The 12,771-nt window shown below is 36.4% G+C and overlaps 1 protein-coding gene across 1 annotated transcript in view; it reads right to left on the reverse strand.

Moving 5' to 3' along the window:
• Positions 1 to 1,140: 1,140 nt before the first annotated feature.
• LOC149410822 (uncharacterized) overlaps positions 1,141 to 12,771 on the reverse strand; it is a 29,319-nt gene continuing 17,688 nt past the window's right edge. The window contains exons 4-10 of the mRNA XM_089647850.1: positions 11,776 to 11,928; positions 11,318 to 11,511; positions 10,434 to 10,575; positions 9,766 to 9,908; positions 7,541 to 7,672; positions 4,997 to 5,083; positions 1,141 to 3,965 (exon numbers count right to left, since the gene is read on the reverse strand). Of these exons, the coding sequence (XP_089503976.1) occupies positions 3,839 to 3,965; positions 4,997 to 5,083; positions 7,541 to 7,672; positions 9,766 to 9,908; positions 10,434 to 10,575; positions 11,318 to 11,511; positions 11,776 to 11,928 (978 nt within the window). The 3' untranslated portion in view covers positions 1,141 to 3,838. The remainder of the gene's footprint in view (positions 3,966 to 4,996; positions 5,084 to 7,540; positions 7,673 to 9,765; positions 9,909 to 10,433; positions 10,576 to 11,317; positions 11,512 to 11,775; positions 11,929 to 12,771) is intronic.

Here is a 12,771-nt window from a genome sequence, read left to right on the forward strand (position 1 = left end):
CATGTACAAGTTCAGTGCATGCATTGCAGGAAATCGTTTTTTTGTATTGTGAATTTGTCTTATACATTACAGGAATCTTGACAGGATACGGCAATATTGACGGCCACCCGGCAAGAAAATCGTTTGGCAATAGACAATACTCTTTACGGCAACAATAGATGCATACAATGCACCAAAAATCCACATATTACATTATCATCCTTGCAGAGTTAGAGACATTGATTAAATGCCCATCACATGCATCCAGCGCAATAGCCATTGTTTATTTGTGCATCATACGATGCATTTGTTTTTTTTTTTTGGCTTTCAACGGCAAGATTATTTTCACAACACATATGATCAAATCACAATGATTAGCGCACCAGATGATGCGGTAAGCTGGGAATAGGTTAATAATTAATCAGGTCCAACTCAAATACATAAGTAAATTATTCTAATATTATTTAGTACGTAATACAAAAATGAGATTCATTTTAGGCATAGTTTTTGAGAAATTCAATACTTTAAAAATACATAATAACAAAAATAAATATGTTGTGTTTTGCTATGAGCCTAGTGAAAACTAGTTACAATAGAGTACTATATTTTGAGAATTTTAATACAGTAGAACCCCGTTAATTCGAACCCCGATAATTCGAAAAAACGCGTAATTCGAAATTTTCGCCAAAAAAATTTCCGCTGAAAAATTTTTTTCACAAAATTTTTTTTTAATTCGAAATTCGTTAATTCGTAATTCGAAATTTATTTTTGTCCGCGCACGAAAATTTGTTCGTGTAATTCGAAAAAATTTGATTTTTGCGAAAATAAATCATAATATTTCGTAAATCTGAATCTAAAAGTCAGCCGTGGCGGTGAAACGCTGAAAAATGTATTTTTACGTGGTTATACATTGTCCTAATTAGTATTATTATTTTGTAAATCTGAATCGATTTACACTGGAATGTAGTATTTTTTCAAATTTATTTAGAATATCCGAGTTTGAAGGGCCGAGAAAATACGTTTTACGCGGATTATGTCGTAGTTTTACGAGTTTACACCAAATATCTGAATTTAAAGGGTCGTAAATGTATCGTATTTTTACGAATTTATTTCGAATATCTGAATTTTAAAGGGCCCGCCTGACGGAAATCGGACGCGAAATTTCAATTTACGCGGAAATATATCGTATTTTTACTAACTTTACTTCGAATATCCGAGTTAAAAAATACGGCGCGACGGAAATCGGCCGAAAAATTTCGATTCACGCCGAAATATGACATATTTTTACGAATTTACTTCAAATATCTGAACTTAAAAGGTCGGCCGCGACGAAAAACTGCCGATAAAATTCGATTTACGTGGAAATATTTCATATTTTTACGACTTTACATCAAATATCTGAATTTAAAGGGTCGGCCGCGACAGAAATCGGCCGCGCATTCTCGATTTACACGGAAATATATCGTATTTTTGCGAATTTATTTCGAATATCTGAATTTAAAGAGCCGGCCGCGACGGAATACGGCCGCGAATTCCCGTTTTACGCGGAAATATATCTTATTTTTACGAATTTAAATTCAGATATTTGAAATAAAGGGCCGGCCGCGACGAAAAATTACCGCGAATTCTCAATTTACGCGGAAATATATCGTACTTTTACGAATATCTTAATTTAAAGGGTGGGCCGCGACCGAAATCGGCAGCGAATACTCGATTTACGCGTAAATATATAGCATTTTTACGAATTTATTGCGAATATCTGAATTTAAAGGGCCCGCCGCTATGGTAATCGGCCGCTAAAATAAAGAAATAATTGGTTTTAATACGAATTTACAACTGAAATACCACCTGGATTTGAAGAGGCGGCCGAGAAAATCGATTTTCGGCGTATTTTTTTTTTTTTTTTTTTCATAAAATTTCGAATTACGTGGGAATTCGTTAATTCGAAATTTGATTTTTGATGTCCCGTGGATTTCGAATTAACGAGGTTCTACTGTACATAACGATTGCATATTAAAAATATTTATTGAGACGTCATTAGGCCGATTGAGGAAGATGCAATGAGCTTCATTAATGGACAAACATCAAAATTAGATTAAACGCTGACCGACCGAGAATCGGTGGTTAACGGAAACCACTTTGAACATGCTGAAATAGCAATTGTCACAAAATTGAAAATTGCATTGACTGCCGAATCGATATAATAATGTAGTCATCAAATCGGCGACATTAGAATTTCTCGACTTTTCAATTTCAAATAATGGTCCCCGTTAACCGGCGATTCTCTACCCATCAGCGCTTGTTAATGTTAAAATGTTTGTTGAAATGAATCATTAACTGTGTTTAATCAATTACTGTGTTCACCCACCAATGAAGCAAATTGAACAGCATCAAACAAAATTAATTATATTTAAAAAGTGCTAAGTAAGGTCTTGTGTGTGCTCAGTTAATTGAAAACAATACTAAAGTATTTTTAATCTAGGTTCTATTTCATTAGTCGAGGCCGAATTGGAACTCTTCGAAGATTAAAAAAAAATTATTGCAAAGATACTAAAAACACTGTAAATAAAACGTAAATGAAAATCAGGGAAATTAGTGACAAGCACCAAAAAGCACTGAGTAACATTTTGAACCAACGTGATTTTTATCGGCAGTCTACGCCTAATTTACGCAGCCCAATCTCCCAGCATACTTCGGAGAAAATCAATACATTATTTGTTATTATTCCTTCTACAACGTGAGCGCACCCTATAAATATAACTTATGCACGATAGAACCAGCTATCAGCACAATAAAATAAATCAGAAATGATATATACACAATCACAATTAAAACTTATTTCACTTGGAAATAAGGTATAGAATGACATAAAATAAGAAATTAATAACAAAGTTCGATCTGCCAATTTGTTTTGCGTATCGAGATTAATTCAAAAGACTCGATACATTTGGCAGATGTTTAGACGATAGCGGATATGAAAATATTCTGGTCCCAACAGTGCAATGTGATTTCATATATTCGTTTGGTTTTAACATGAAACGAAAAACACATGAAAAGGATTTATTTTCCTCCAGGTTGTCGTCTTTTGTTTACCTTTTATATCTTTATGACTAGACTCACATTTGATATTGATAGACCTACATTTAAACAAACGGGACTATGTACTTGCTGACAGGTTAAACAGTATAATTACCATTATTGTGATTTATTTTTGAGGTATTACGCAGTCTTGCGCTACTTCCTTCATTAGCCAACTTTTCGGACAGCGTTACAGTGTTCATCAGTCCGAAACGACTGAGGAGGTAGCGAAAAATGGCGTAATACCCAAAGATAAATGACGATAATACTTTTGGACGTAAAATTCTCAAATCCTTTCAGTATATTTATCGATTCTTCTTGAAGCAAGTGAATAAAAAGCTTGAGAGATATTATCAAATAACGCCGCGCATTAGTGTCATTCCAGAACCTGTCAAAAAAAGGAAGATGTGAATATATCACACAAATCAACAAAAACACAATGGTGGCTCTCATAAAAAAATAGATTTTCACGGGTAAGGAAATAAAGTTATGGTTTGATTTCGGAGTTACCTAGTTGCAGTAATTACTCCGTGATAACAATGCATTGATTGACCAGAATATTATTTCACTGAAAATCATAACAAAAACAACACACGTGGGTGCGAAATAGCCGAATACTACATCGACACACTCCAAGTCCAACGATGAGAATGCAGTAATACAATTCGCAGTCGTGTCGACATCGTACATAGTCGATCCAAACGGAAACAGAGGGGCCGAAACATTAGACGCGCGTGGGAGCGGGCTTGCCGGGCCTGTTTCGATTGGACAGGGGGCGTCCTCACGAGGCGGCGCGCCCCGCCTCAAACTGACGCACGCGCTCCGGGATGGAGGCCGGCTCCACCGGGACCATGTTGGACAACTCTTCCAGGCTGTGGATGTAGGTCAGCTTGCGGGAGAACTTGGAGCTATAGAGGAAAAGAAATTAACATTATTAGCTGCAAACAAACGGCGAAACGCATGTATAAAGTAGTTACTCTGACTACATTATTATTTGCTGTTCGTGCAGAAATTTAATCAAATTTTTCATTACTATGGCAATACTGATTTTAGAACAAATTGTAGTATATTCAAAAGTGAGTTAATATTTAACTCCCAAATTTGACGGTTTGATATTAGACTGGAGAAATGGCATAACTGAATGTTTTTTGATGTTGCTCAATTCTTTTCTTCATTTTGATTTAACATCTAATAAATAGCTTCTTTGATACATAATTTAAACATTTCCATGTAATTATTTATTTTTTAAATACATTTAAATACTTTTTGAAGTATTTAAAATATCACTTTTGTTTTCGTGAATGAATGAATGCAAATGTTGGAAAGTGGGTATTAGTCCACTTCCCGACATCTGATCAAGCTGAAACACGGCAGATAGAATGCATTGTCGATGACTCTCAGCTTTTGGTGGCAATCACACATACACATGCGGACATATACACATTTCTCCGAAATTGGATGACATTACAGCAGTTAATATACAAAATAAATGTCAGTTCTACCCGACTGGGATTTTTTTCAGTTGTTAGCACGGTTGACTCCAGTCTTTGGGGAGGAAGGTTTAATCCTCACTCAAATCAAATTTTTTTTTTTTTTTTAAATACTAATAAAAATAGTATTTAAAAATATATATAAAAATAAAAATGGTTAGTAAAAGAAGACTTAGTATTTTATGGGTATTTTTTTTTTTTGAAAGTACCTTTCATTTCTGAACGTTTTGTTGAACAATGTTGATGTGACAGAGAGCGTGGTATTTATAGAAAGTTGCATTATATACCCTTGAAACATCTTGGTGTTGCCATTTAAAATCATTTCAACGATCGCAGCACCCTCTTTTTTTTGTGTACACTTGGATAGTACAGTGAAACCCACATAATATAGTAGTGAGTAACTTAATTATTTATTGGTTGGTGAAATAATAATATAGTGATTATCGAACCTGATAAAAGGCCGAGTCATCCACATGATGGACTTCAGCCAAAAGGTTGGGTGAACGAGGTACAGATGTTTCAAACTCTTTCGTAACCTGCAAAATAATAAACAATTCAATAAGTTGAGATAGATTGACACGATATACCTGTGACGGCTCGAGCACTTCTTTGATGGTGGGGACCAAGATTTTTTTGGTAACCGAGCAACTCAGGACAGTGGCAAGTCAACACACTTTTTAAAAGCCATGAAAAGTGGTAAAAAAATAGGTTATGTTAGATTAGGTTTGTCTTTTTTCATCACTTTTATTAATGACTGCTTGAATGCTTTTCAAAAGGTATTAAATTGCCACTGTCCTGAATTGTCATGGATGGAAGTTGTAATCTCACTACCCAGAGAATATATTATAAAATCTCTTGAACAAAAATGTTCATGGTCAAGTCATGCCACCTCATCAGATATCTAAACACAAAAATGTTCATGGTCAAGTCATGCCACCTCATCAGATATCTAAATACAAAAATGTTCATGGTCAAGTCATGCCACCTCATCAGATATCTAAACACAAAAATGTTCATGGTCAAGTCATGCCACCTCATCAGATATCTAAATACAAAAATGTTCATGGTCAAGTCATGCCACCTCATCAGATATCTAAACACAAAAATGTTCGTGGTCAAGTCATGTCACCTCATCAGATATTTAAACACAAAAATGTTCGTGGTCAAGTCATGCCACCTCATCAGATATCTAAACACAAAAGTGTTCGTGGTCAAGTCATGCCACCTCATTAGATTTCTAAACACAAAAATGTTCGTGGTCAAGTCATGCCACCTCATTAGATATCTAAACACAAAAATGTTCATGGTCAAGTCATGCCACCTCATCAGATATCTAAATACAAAAATGTTCATGGTCAAGTCATGCCACCTCATCAGATATCTAAACACAAAAATGTTCATGGTCAAGTCATGCCACCTCATCAGATATCTAAATACAAAAATGTTCATGGTCAAGTCATGCCACCTCATCAGATATCTAAACACAAAAATGTTCATGGTCAAGTCATGCCACCTCATCAGATATCTAAATACAAAAATGTTCATGGTCAAGTCATGCCACCTCATCAGATATCTAAACACAAAAATGTTCGTGGTCAAGTCATGTCACCTCATCAGATATTTAAACACAAAAATGGTCGTGGTCAAGTCATGCCACCTCATCAGATATCTAAATACAAAAATGTTCATGGTCAAGTCATGCCACCTCATCAGATATCTAAACACAAAAATGTTCGTGGTCAAGTCATGTCACCTCATTAGATTTCTAAACACAAAAATGTTCGTGGTCAAGTCATGCCACCTCATTAGATTTCTAAACACAAAAATGTTCGTGGTCAAGTCATGCCACCTCATTAGATATCTAAACACAAAAATGTTCATGGTCAAGTCATGCCACCTCATCAGATATCTAAATACAAAAATGTTCATGGTCAAGTCATGCCACCTCATCAGATATCTAAATACAAAAATGTTCGTGGTCAAGTCATGCCACCTCATTAGATATCTAAACACAAAAATGTTCATGGTCAAGTCATGCCACCTCATCAGATATCTAAACACAAAAATGTTCGTGGTCAAGTCATGTCACCTCATCAGATATTTAAACACAAAAATGTTCGTGGTCAAGTCATGCCACCTCATCAGATATCTAAACACAAAAGTGTTCGTGGTCAAGTCATGCCACCTCATTAGATTTCTAAACACAAAACAAATTTAAATAGCAAAGGAGACACAACAATTTCTATGAAACCATATGAGCTGTTCCGAAAAGCGAACCTTATGACTTTATTGATAGCTGTTTATTCCCAAAACCGAACAAATTATCTGGAGGAGTTAAGGATTAAATTTAGGTAGTTGGTTTAAATGGGACACAGTTTGCCATAGTGTATTTTTTTTATTCACTTGGAGAACATTTTTACTCAGCATATATTTTCAATTTGTATGGATATTTCAAGTGACTAATTATTGCTTATAATAATTTGTTATCCTTTGTGGTATGCATAAAAAACCTTGTCTTATAAACATTAGTTTATCATTAAAAAAATAATCTCAGTTTTGTTGTCCGAATAATTCAACCTTGCAAAAGCTACAAGACACGTTGATAAGAACCATATCAAAGATGAGTCATTGTACAAATATGTGAGAGCAGATAAACAATTATTTTAACTACAACATTTTAGGACAACAAACGCCTTAGTTGGAAAAGAGAAACGGAGGTGACCCACTATAATAAATACTTGAGTCGGTTTTTGTCTAAAGTCAGAAAACAGAAGAGTATGATTGGGAATAAACAAGGAGAGTGTGCCAAGACAGAGTTGTGTGTCTGTCTATCATCTCTGCCTACCCAGCGGCGAAACGGGTGATTGTTAGCTAGTTGGGTCACCAATTAGATTTAGAGAACTGCTTTAGATGGGTAATAGAGTCCAAGAATTGTCAAAGCAACATTTGAGGGAGAATTTTATTCAAAGCAAAGGAAGAAGAAAGTTACACACCTTCTGTCTATGAGCTGGTAGCACTTCTTGAGCCAGTGGAAAGTGGGCATGCTTCGCTTGGAGGCGCTGCCGTGAAGGTAGATCAGGATGTAGTCGTCAGTCACCAGCTGCTCCATGGTGGTAAGGACATACCTGGAAACAAATGATAAACTAATTATCTATCTATCTAACGGTTCCATGATAACTCAACACAGTGACTATTCAACACACTTTTAAAAAGTGATATAAAGTCAATAAAAAGGATGAAAAAAAATAAATAATAAACCTAACCTAACCTACTTAACCCAGTTAATAAAGTTTTTGTTTCATCACTTTCCATGACTTTATATAACTTTTTAACCTCTCGGACAAAGACTATTATTTACTTTGTGTTCCTTTGCGATCTGTCAAAACGTGAAAATTTTTGTGATATTTACGAGTTTTGTTAAAAGCTTCATAACTCACGTTTTGGGAAACGTAGTCTCATTCTAAAAGATGTTTTGGAAAGATTATGAAATTCACTATCGTATTGTATTGTTATACGTAAATATTTGCGTTTCTAAATATACATTTTCTGAAAACGTCAAAAATATGTAAAAATCGCTGACCATTATTTCAAAGCTGTGAAAAATGTACTTTTTTCTGAGTATCATAAAGAAATAAAACTTTATATATTGAAGAAATATAATTAAAAACTATTAGTCACCTCAAAATATTAACCGTCCAAACTAAAATATTTTTAATAAATTATTTAGAAACGCAATAAATTATGAACGAACAAGATGACAGATCCAATCGACTTAGATAATGCACCTCTACATTCCATAGATATTCCTGAATACAGACGCGTAGCGTTATTCATTATCGATACTCTGTTTTTTAAATCATGGCAATCTAATGTTCTGAGTGGTTAAAGATGTAATGAATTATCATATTGATGATTTATCCGGTCACCCTATCAAACAATCACTAATGTAGGGAGCGTGGCGAACCCATCGCTCAGGGAGTGGAAACATGACCTGCAATAGCTATCCCAAGCCAAGATGTGGCCAAGCTCAGGCTGAATGACACTGGGGAACAGTGTCACGAACGGTGATACAGGGTCTCATCTAGGAGTATTTAGACCTTACCGCAGCACTCGGGGCTCTGTTGGGGCGGACCTTCTAATTCTCTAGTTACTCGTGGGATCAAAAATGGACCATTCAAATAAAATAACAACTAGGGACCTTTGGGGAACCTATGGGGGGTGGAGAGCTGAGGCCACCTCTACGGACTCTTTCCTCGTGGGGCCATCAGGAAACCCAAACAACGAAGAACTTGAAAGGGAAAACCCTTACTACAGGATCCTCCAGGGGATCCATATGCGGTAAAACAGCTAGGCATGTAGAAATGTATTCAATTGGTCCAAAAAATGTTCATTACTGTTAACACCAGTAACACCAGGCTACTCACTTTGTGTTCATCTGATTTTCATGTGCAAACTATCTAAACATTTCTTTCTTAATCTCATTCACTACGCTTACATCAGCCTTGCATTCATTTCAACTCAATATTTTTAACACGGTCATACATGGTTTTATCAAACGTACGCCTTAAGGATCTGATTTTGACAGCAATTTTTTTTTATTTTATTTTTTATTTATTTTTATATTAACTCCACACAGGAGGCCCTGAAGAAAATAATTTCCCTCAGGGCCTATGTCATCTTTGGGGATGTTGTGTGGAGGGTCTTTTTGTGGAGAGGAAGGAGTGAACATGGGCTTGAAGAGTCCCATGTTGTAGGAGGGAGGAAACACAGAGGCCGGCAGTTCGTTCCACAGCCGAGCTGTTGAACTTAAGAACGAATCGTAGAAGCGACCCGTTCTCATGTGACAAATGTCAACCGTGTACAAATGTTGGGCGCGCGTTTGGCATTTAGCAATTAGTCTACTTTCATCCTACCTCTGCCAGTTCCATGCCTCACTGCCATATTTATTTATTATTCAATTTGTACGAATTCTTATAACATTATAAATTAAGGTCCACGTCGTTTTAACTGCAAACAAAAATGTGTTTTATAAATAGAATAAATCTACTAAATAGAATAGCTTACGATAAGGAAGAAATAATTGTTGTTGCCCCCAAACGTCAAGCCACTGAATAATAACCAAGGAAACGGGGTGGCATTGCCGCCATCTTGGCAGCCATTTTTGTGCTACTGTTTGGACACGTATTTTATTTGGTCATTGGTTTGCATAGATACTTACAGGAATAGATTGTCCATGACGTAGTTGTAGTCCACCCTGGAGCTATCGGGCAGGAAGCACGCACTGAACACCACAATTGCGTCACGTCGGCCAGACAGTGCGTACCCGCCGTGGGACAGGACGCGCTTGTAAGGCTCAATCACCTGAAAGTATATTATTGCCGTAGAATCACATAGTTGTGATGTTTTTGTAAATTGAACTGCCTTACCAGATAATGTGTTTTATAAATTTATAAAAATCTTATATATCTATCCTATGTAGTTTTTCAAGGATAGCTTTTTTGTTATTTTTTTTAGTGAATGCCGAGAGTACCTAATGTTCCCATATGAGGATTTTCTGTAAATAAATACAGACCTATAACTTTTGAAAATGAAAAATTATGACATTTGAGAAGGAATTTGCAAATCGCCTTTTCACAAATAAAAAATCAATGTTTGCAAGTGACAAAATGACAGGCTATAATAATATTAAGATACATTATTTCCTTGCCAAGTGTCAATTTTTTTTTTTAGTATTAGGAGCATTTTGTAAGGTTCAAAATACCATAAAATCGAGGCAAGTGCGTTGAGTTCGTAGCAAAAATCGCTACGGATTCACCGGCATTCCAAGAGATAATTGGTACAACCTTCATTTGAGGTTAGGAATCAAGAGCATTTATAAGCACGCACCTTCATATCGATGGATCTCTTCTCTCCAGCGGGCAGGGTCACCTTCAGCCAGCGCCGGGACTCCGAGCGCTCCTCGTTCAGGGAATATTCCGGGATCTTCTCGGGGCTCCCTTCCTCCTCTTCCTGTGATCTCTCTTCACTCCTGGAGAGAATATTACATCTAATTAATTTCATCATATTTATTGACAGTTCTTATTGAGAATAGCTAAGTTACTAACTAAGTTACAACTAATATTTTCTGACATTTCAACCAATGATGACTAAGGACTAATTGTTTCACAAAATTTACCACACTTACTAACCATCAAGCCAGTTGACTGTAGGGTTAGGCTGGGAGGATGAAATATCATAAACTTATCCCCGAGTGTTCGGAAACTCATAGTAAGCTGGTAAATCTAGGTCACATTTGGAATCGATTTTGTGATAACTTTTTTTGATTTGAGCTTTCGTTTTTGAGTAAAGCAAACCCGAATTTGGAATTTTTAGGCCAAATTTAAAGAAAATCAGTCACTAGGAGGTTAATATCTTTTTTTCACATTTACTCCACACGGGATTCCTAAATTTATCGTTTTAGGGTCTATTTAACTTAAGGAAGTAGAGGAAGAAGTGATAGGAAGGAAAAAGGTATGAGGGGTAGGCTTGACCAGGAGTGGCTGATGTTTGAATCCATCACTCCCACTGCAGTGCAAGGGATGGGTCGAGAGAGTCTAGCTGGAGAGGTCAAAGGGTCTCCCTTAACCGCCCTCCCCCGATCCGGCCCGCCATGCAGCTGGGGTCAGAAGTTTCCGGACACCGGATTTAAATAGTAAATTGTACATTAAAAGAGGATCTTTTCATTGGATTAAAAGATAAGTAATCTGGAAAACAATTAAATAAGAACTCACCATGCGGTATTGGCCGTATTACAATCGGCTACTTGCTCCGCGTCCTCGTCGGACCTGACGCTGTACTGCCCCAGACTGTCCACGCTGCTGCCACTGCCTGACCAGGAGCGGCGCTGCGGGGCCCCGGGGGTACCCGGCTCCCCGTCAAGCCACTCTGAATTCAGAGCCGTCACCGAGTCTGTGTCGGCTTCGCTCTGAAGAAGTGATCATAATGTTTGTTTAAAAACTTGTATTTGGAACTTTTCCTGTGTATTGTCAGCTAGGCTCTAAAAACGTGATAAAAGTGTTAACTTGTATATCGATATTTTTGTGTGAATTGCTTTATTTTTATCATTGATTATGTCTTGAAGATCAACTCGACCGTCCGAACAAACAATCAGGTATAAAAATAATAACTCAGGCTGTTTAAAGTTTCGTATCAACATTTTTACTGTTTTTTTAAATGAAAAAACACTTACGATGAGGGGTTTAATCCGTCTCCGGAGCGGGGCACTGACGGGGGGTGCCCGGGGACGGAGGGACACACGCCCCCCAAAGGGGTCCACCTCGGTGCAGTACAGCGAGCGCTCATTCTCATCCACAGAGGAGGACGAACTGTCCGACGACAAGTCCTGGAATGGCAAACTTTCAAAATCAAACAATGTCAAAAAATATTAACAATGCTGGCCGCTAGAGGCGCTACGGTAGTATATTGACGTTGACGTTCATTTCAATAGCGGCAAATTGAATTTACCTAATACTTGGTGGCGGTGTTTTGGGCTTTTAACCACTCAGAACATTAGAACGTCAAAAGACTTAAATATGATAATAGCGGTCAAGACATTAGAACGTCTTTTCACGTAAACGCGTGAGATTTTACAAAAATCGATTTATTTCCATCACTAGTATACGGATTGCCATGATTTAAAAAACAGAGTATCGATAATGAATAACGCTACGCGTCTGTATTCAAGAATATCTATAGAACGTAGAGGTGCATTATCTAAGCCGATTGGATCAGTCATCTTGTTCGTTCATAATTTATTGCGTTTCTAAATAATTTATTAAAAATATTTTAGTTTGGACGGTTAATATTTTGAGGTGAATAATAGTTTTTAATTATATTTCTTCAATATATAAAGTGTTATTTCTTTATGATACTCAGAAAAAAGTACATTTTTCACGGCTTTGAAATAATGGTCAGCGATTTTTACATATTTTTGACGTTGTCATAAAATGTATATTTAGAATCGCAAATATTTACGTATAACAACACAATACGATAGTGAATTTCATAATCTTTCCCAAACATTTTTTAGAATGAGGCTACGTTTCCCAAAACGTGAGTTATGAAGCTTTTAGCAAAACTCGTAAATAACACAAAAATTTTCACATTTTGACAGTTCTCAAAGGAACACACAGTAAATAAAAGTCTTTGTCTGAGAGGTTAAATTTTTATTTTGATCAATATTAAT

This window comes from Hesperophylax consimilis, chromosome 27 (assembly GCF_061612785.1).
Source record: "Hesperophylax consimilis isolate HC1 chromosome 27, BYU_Hcon_1.0, whole genome shotgun sequence".
Taxonomy (NCBI): domain Eukaryota; kingdom Metazoa; phylum Arthropoda; class Insecta; order Trichoptera; family Limnephilidae; genus Hesperophylax; species Hesperophylax consimilis.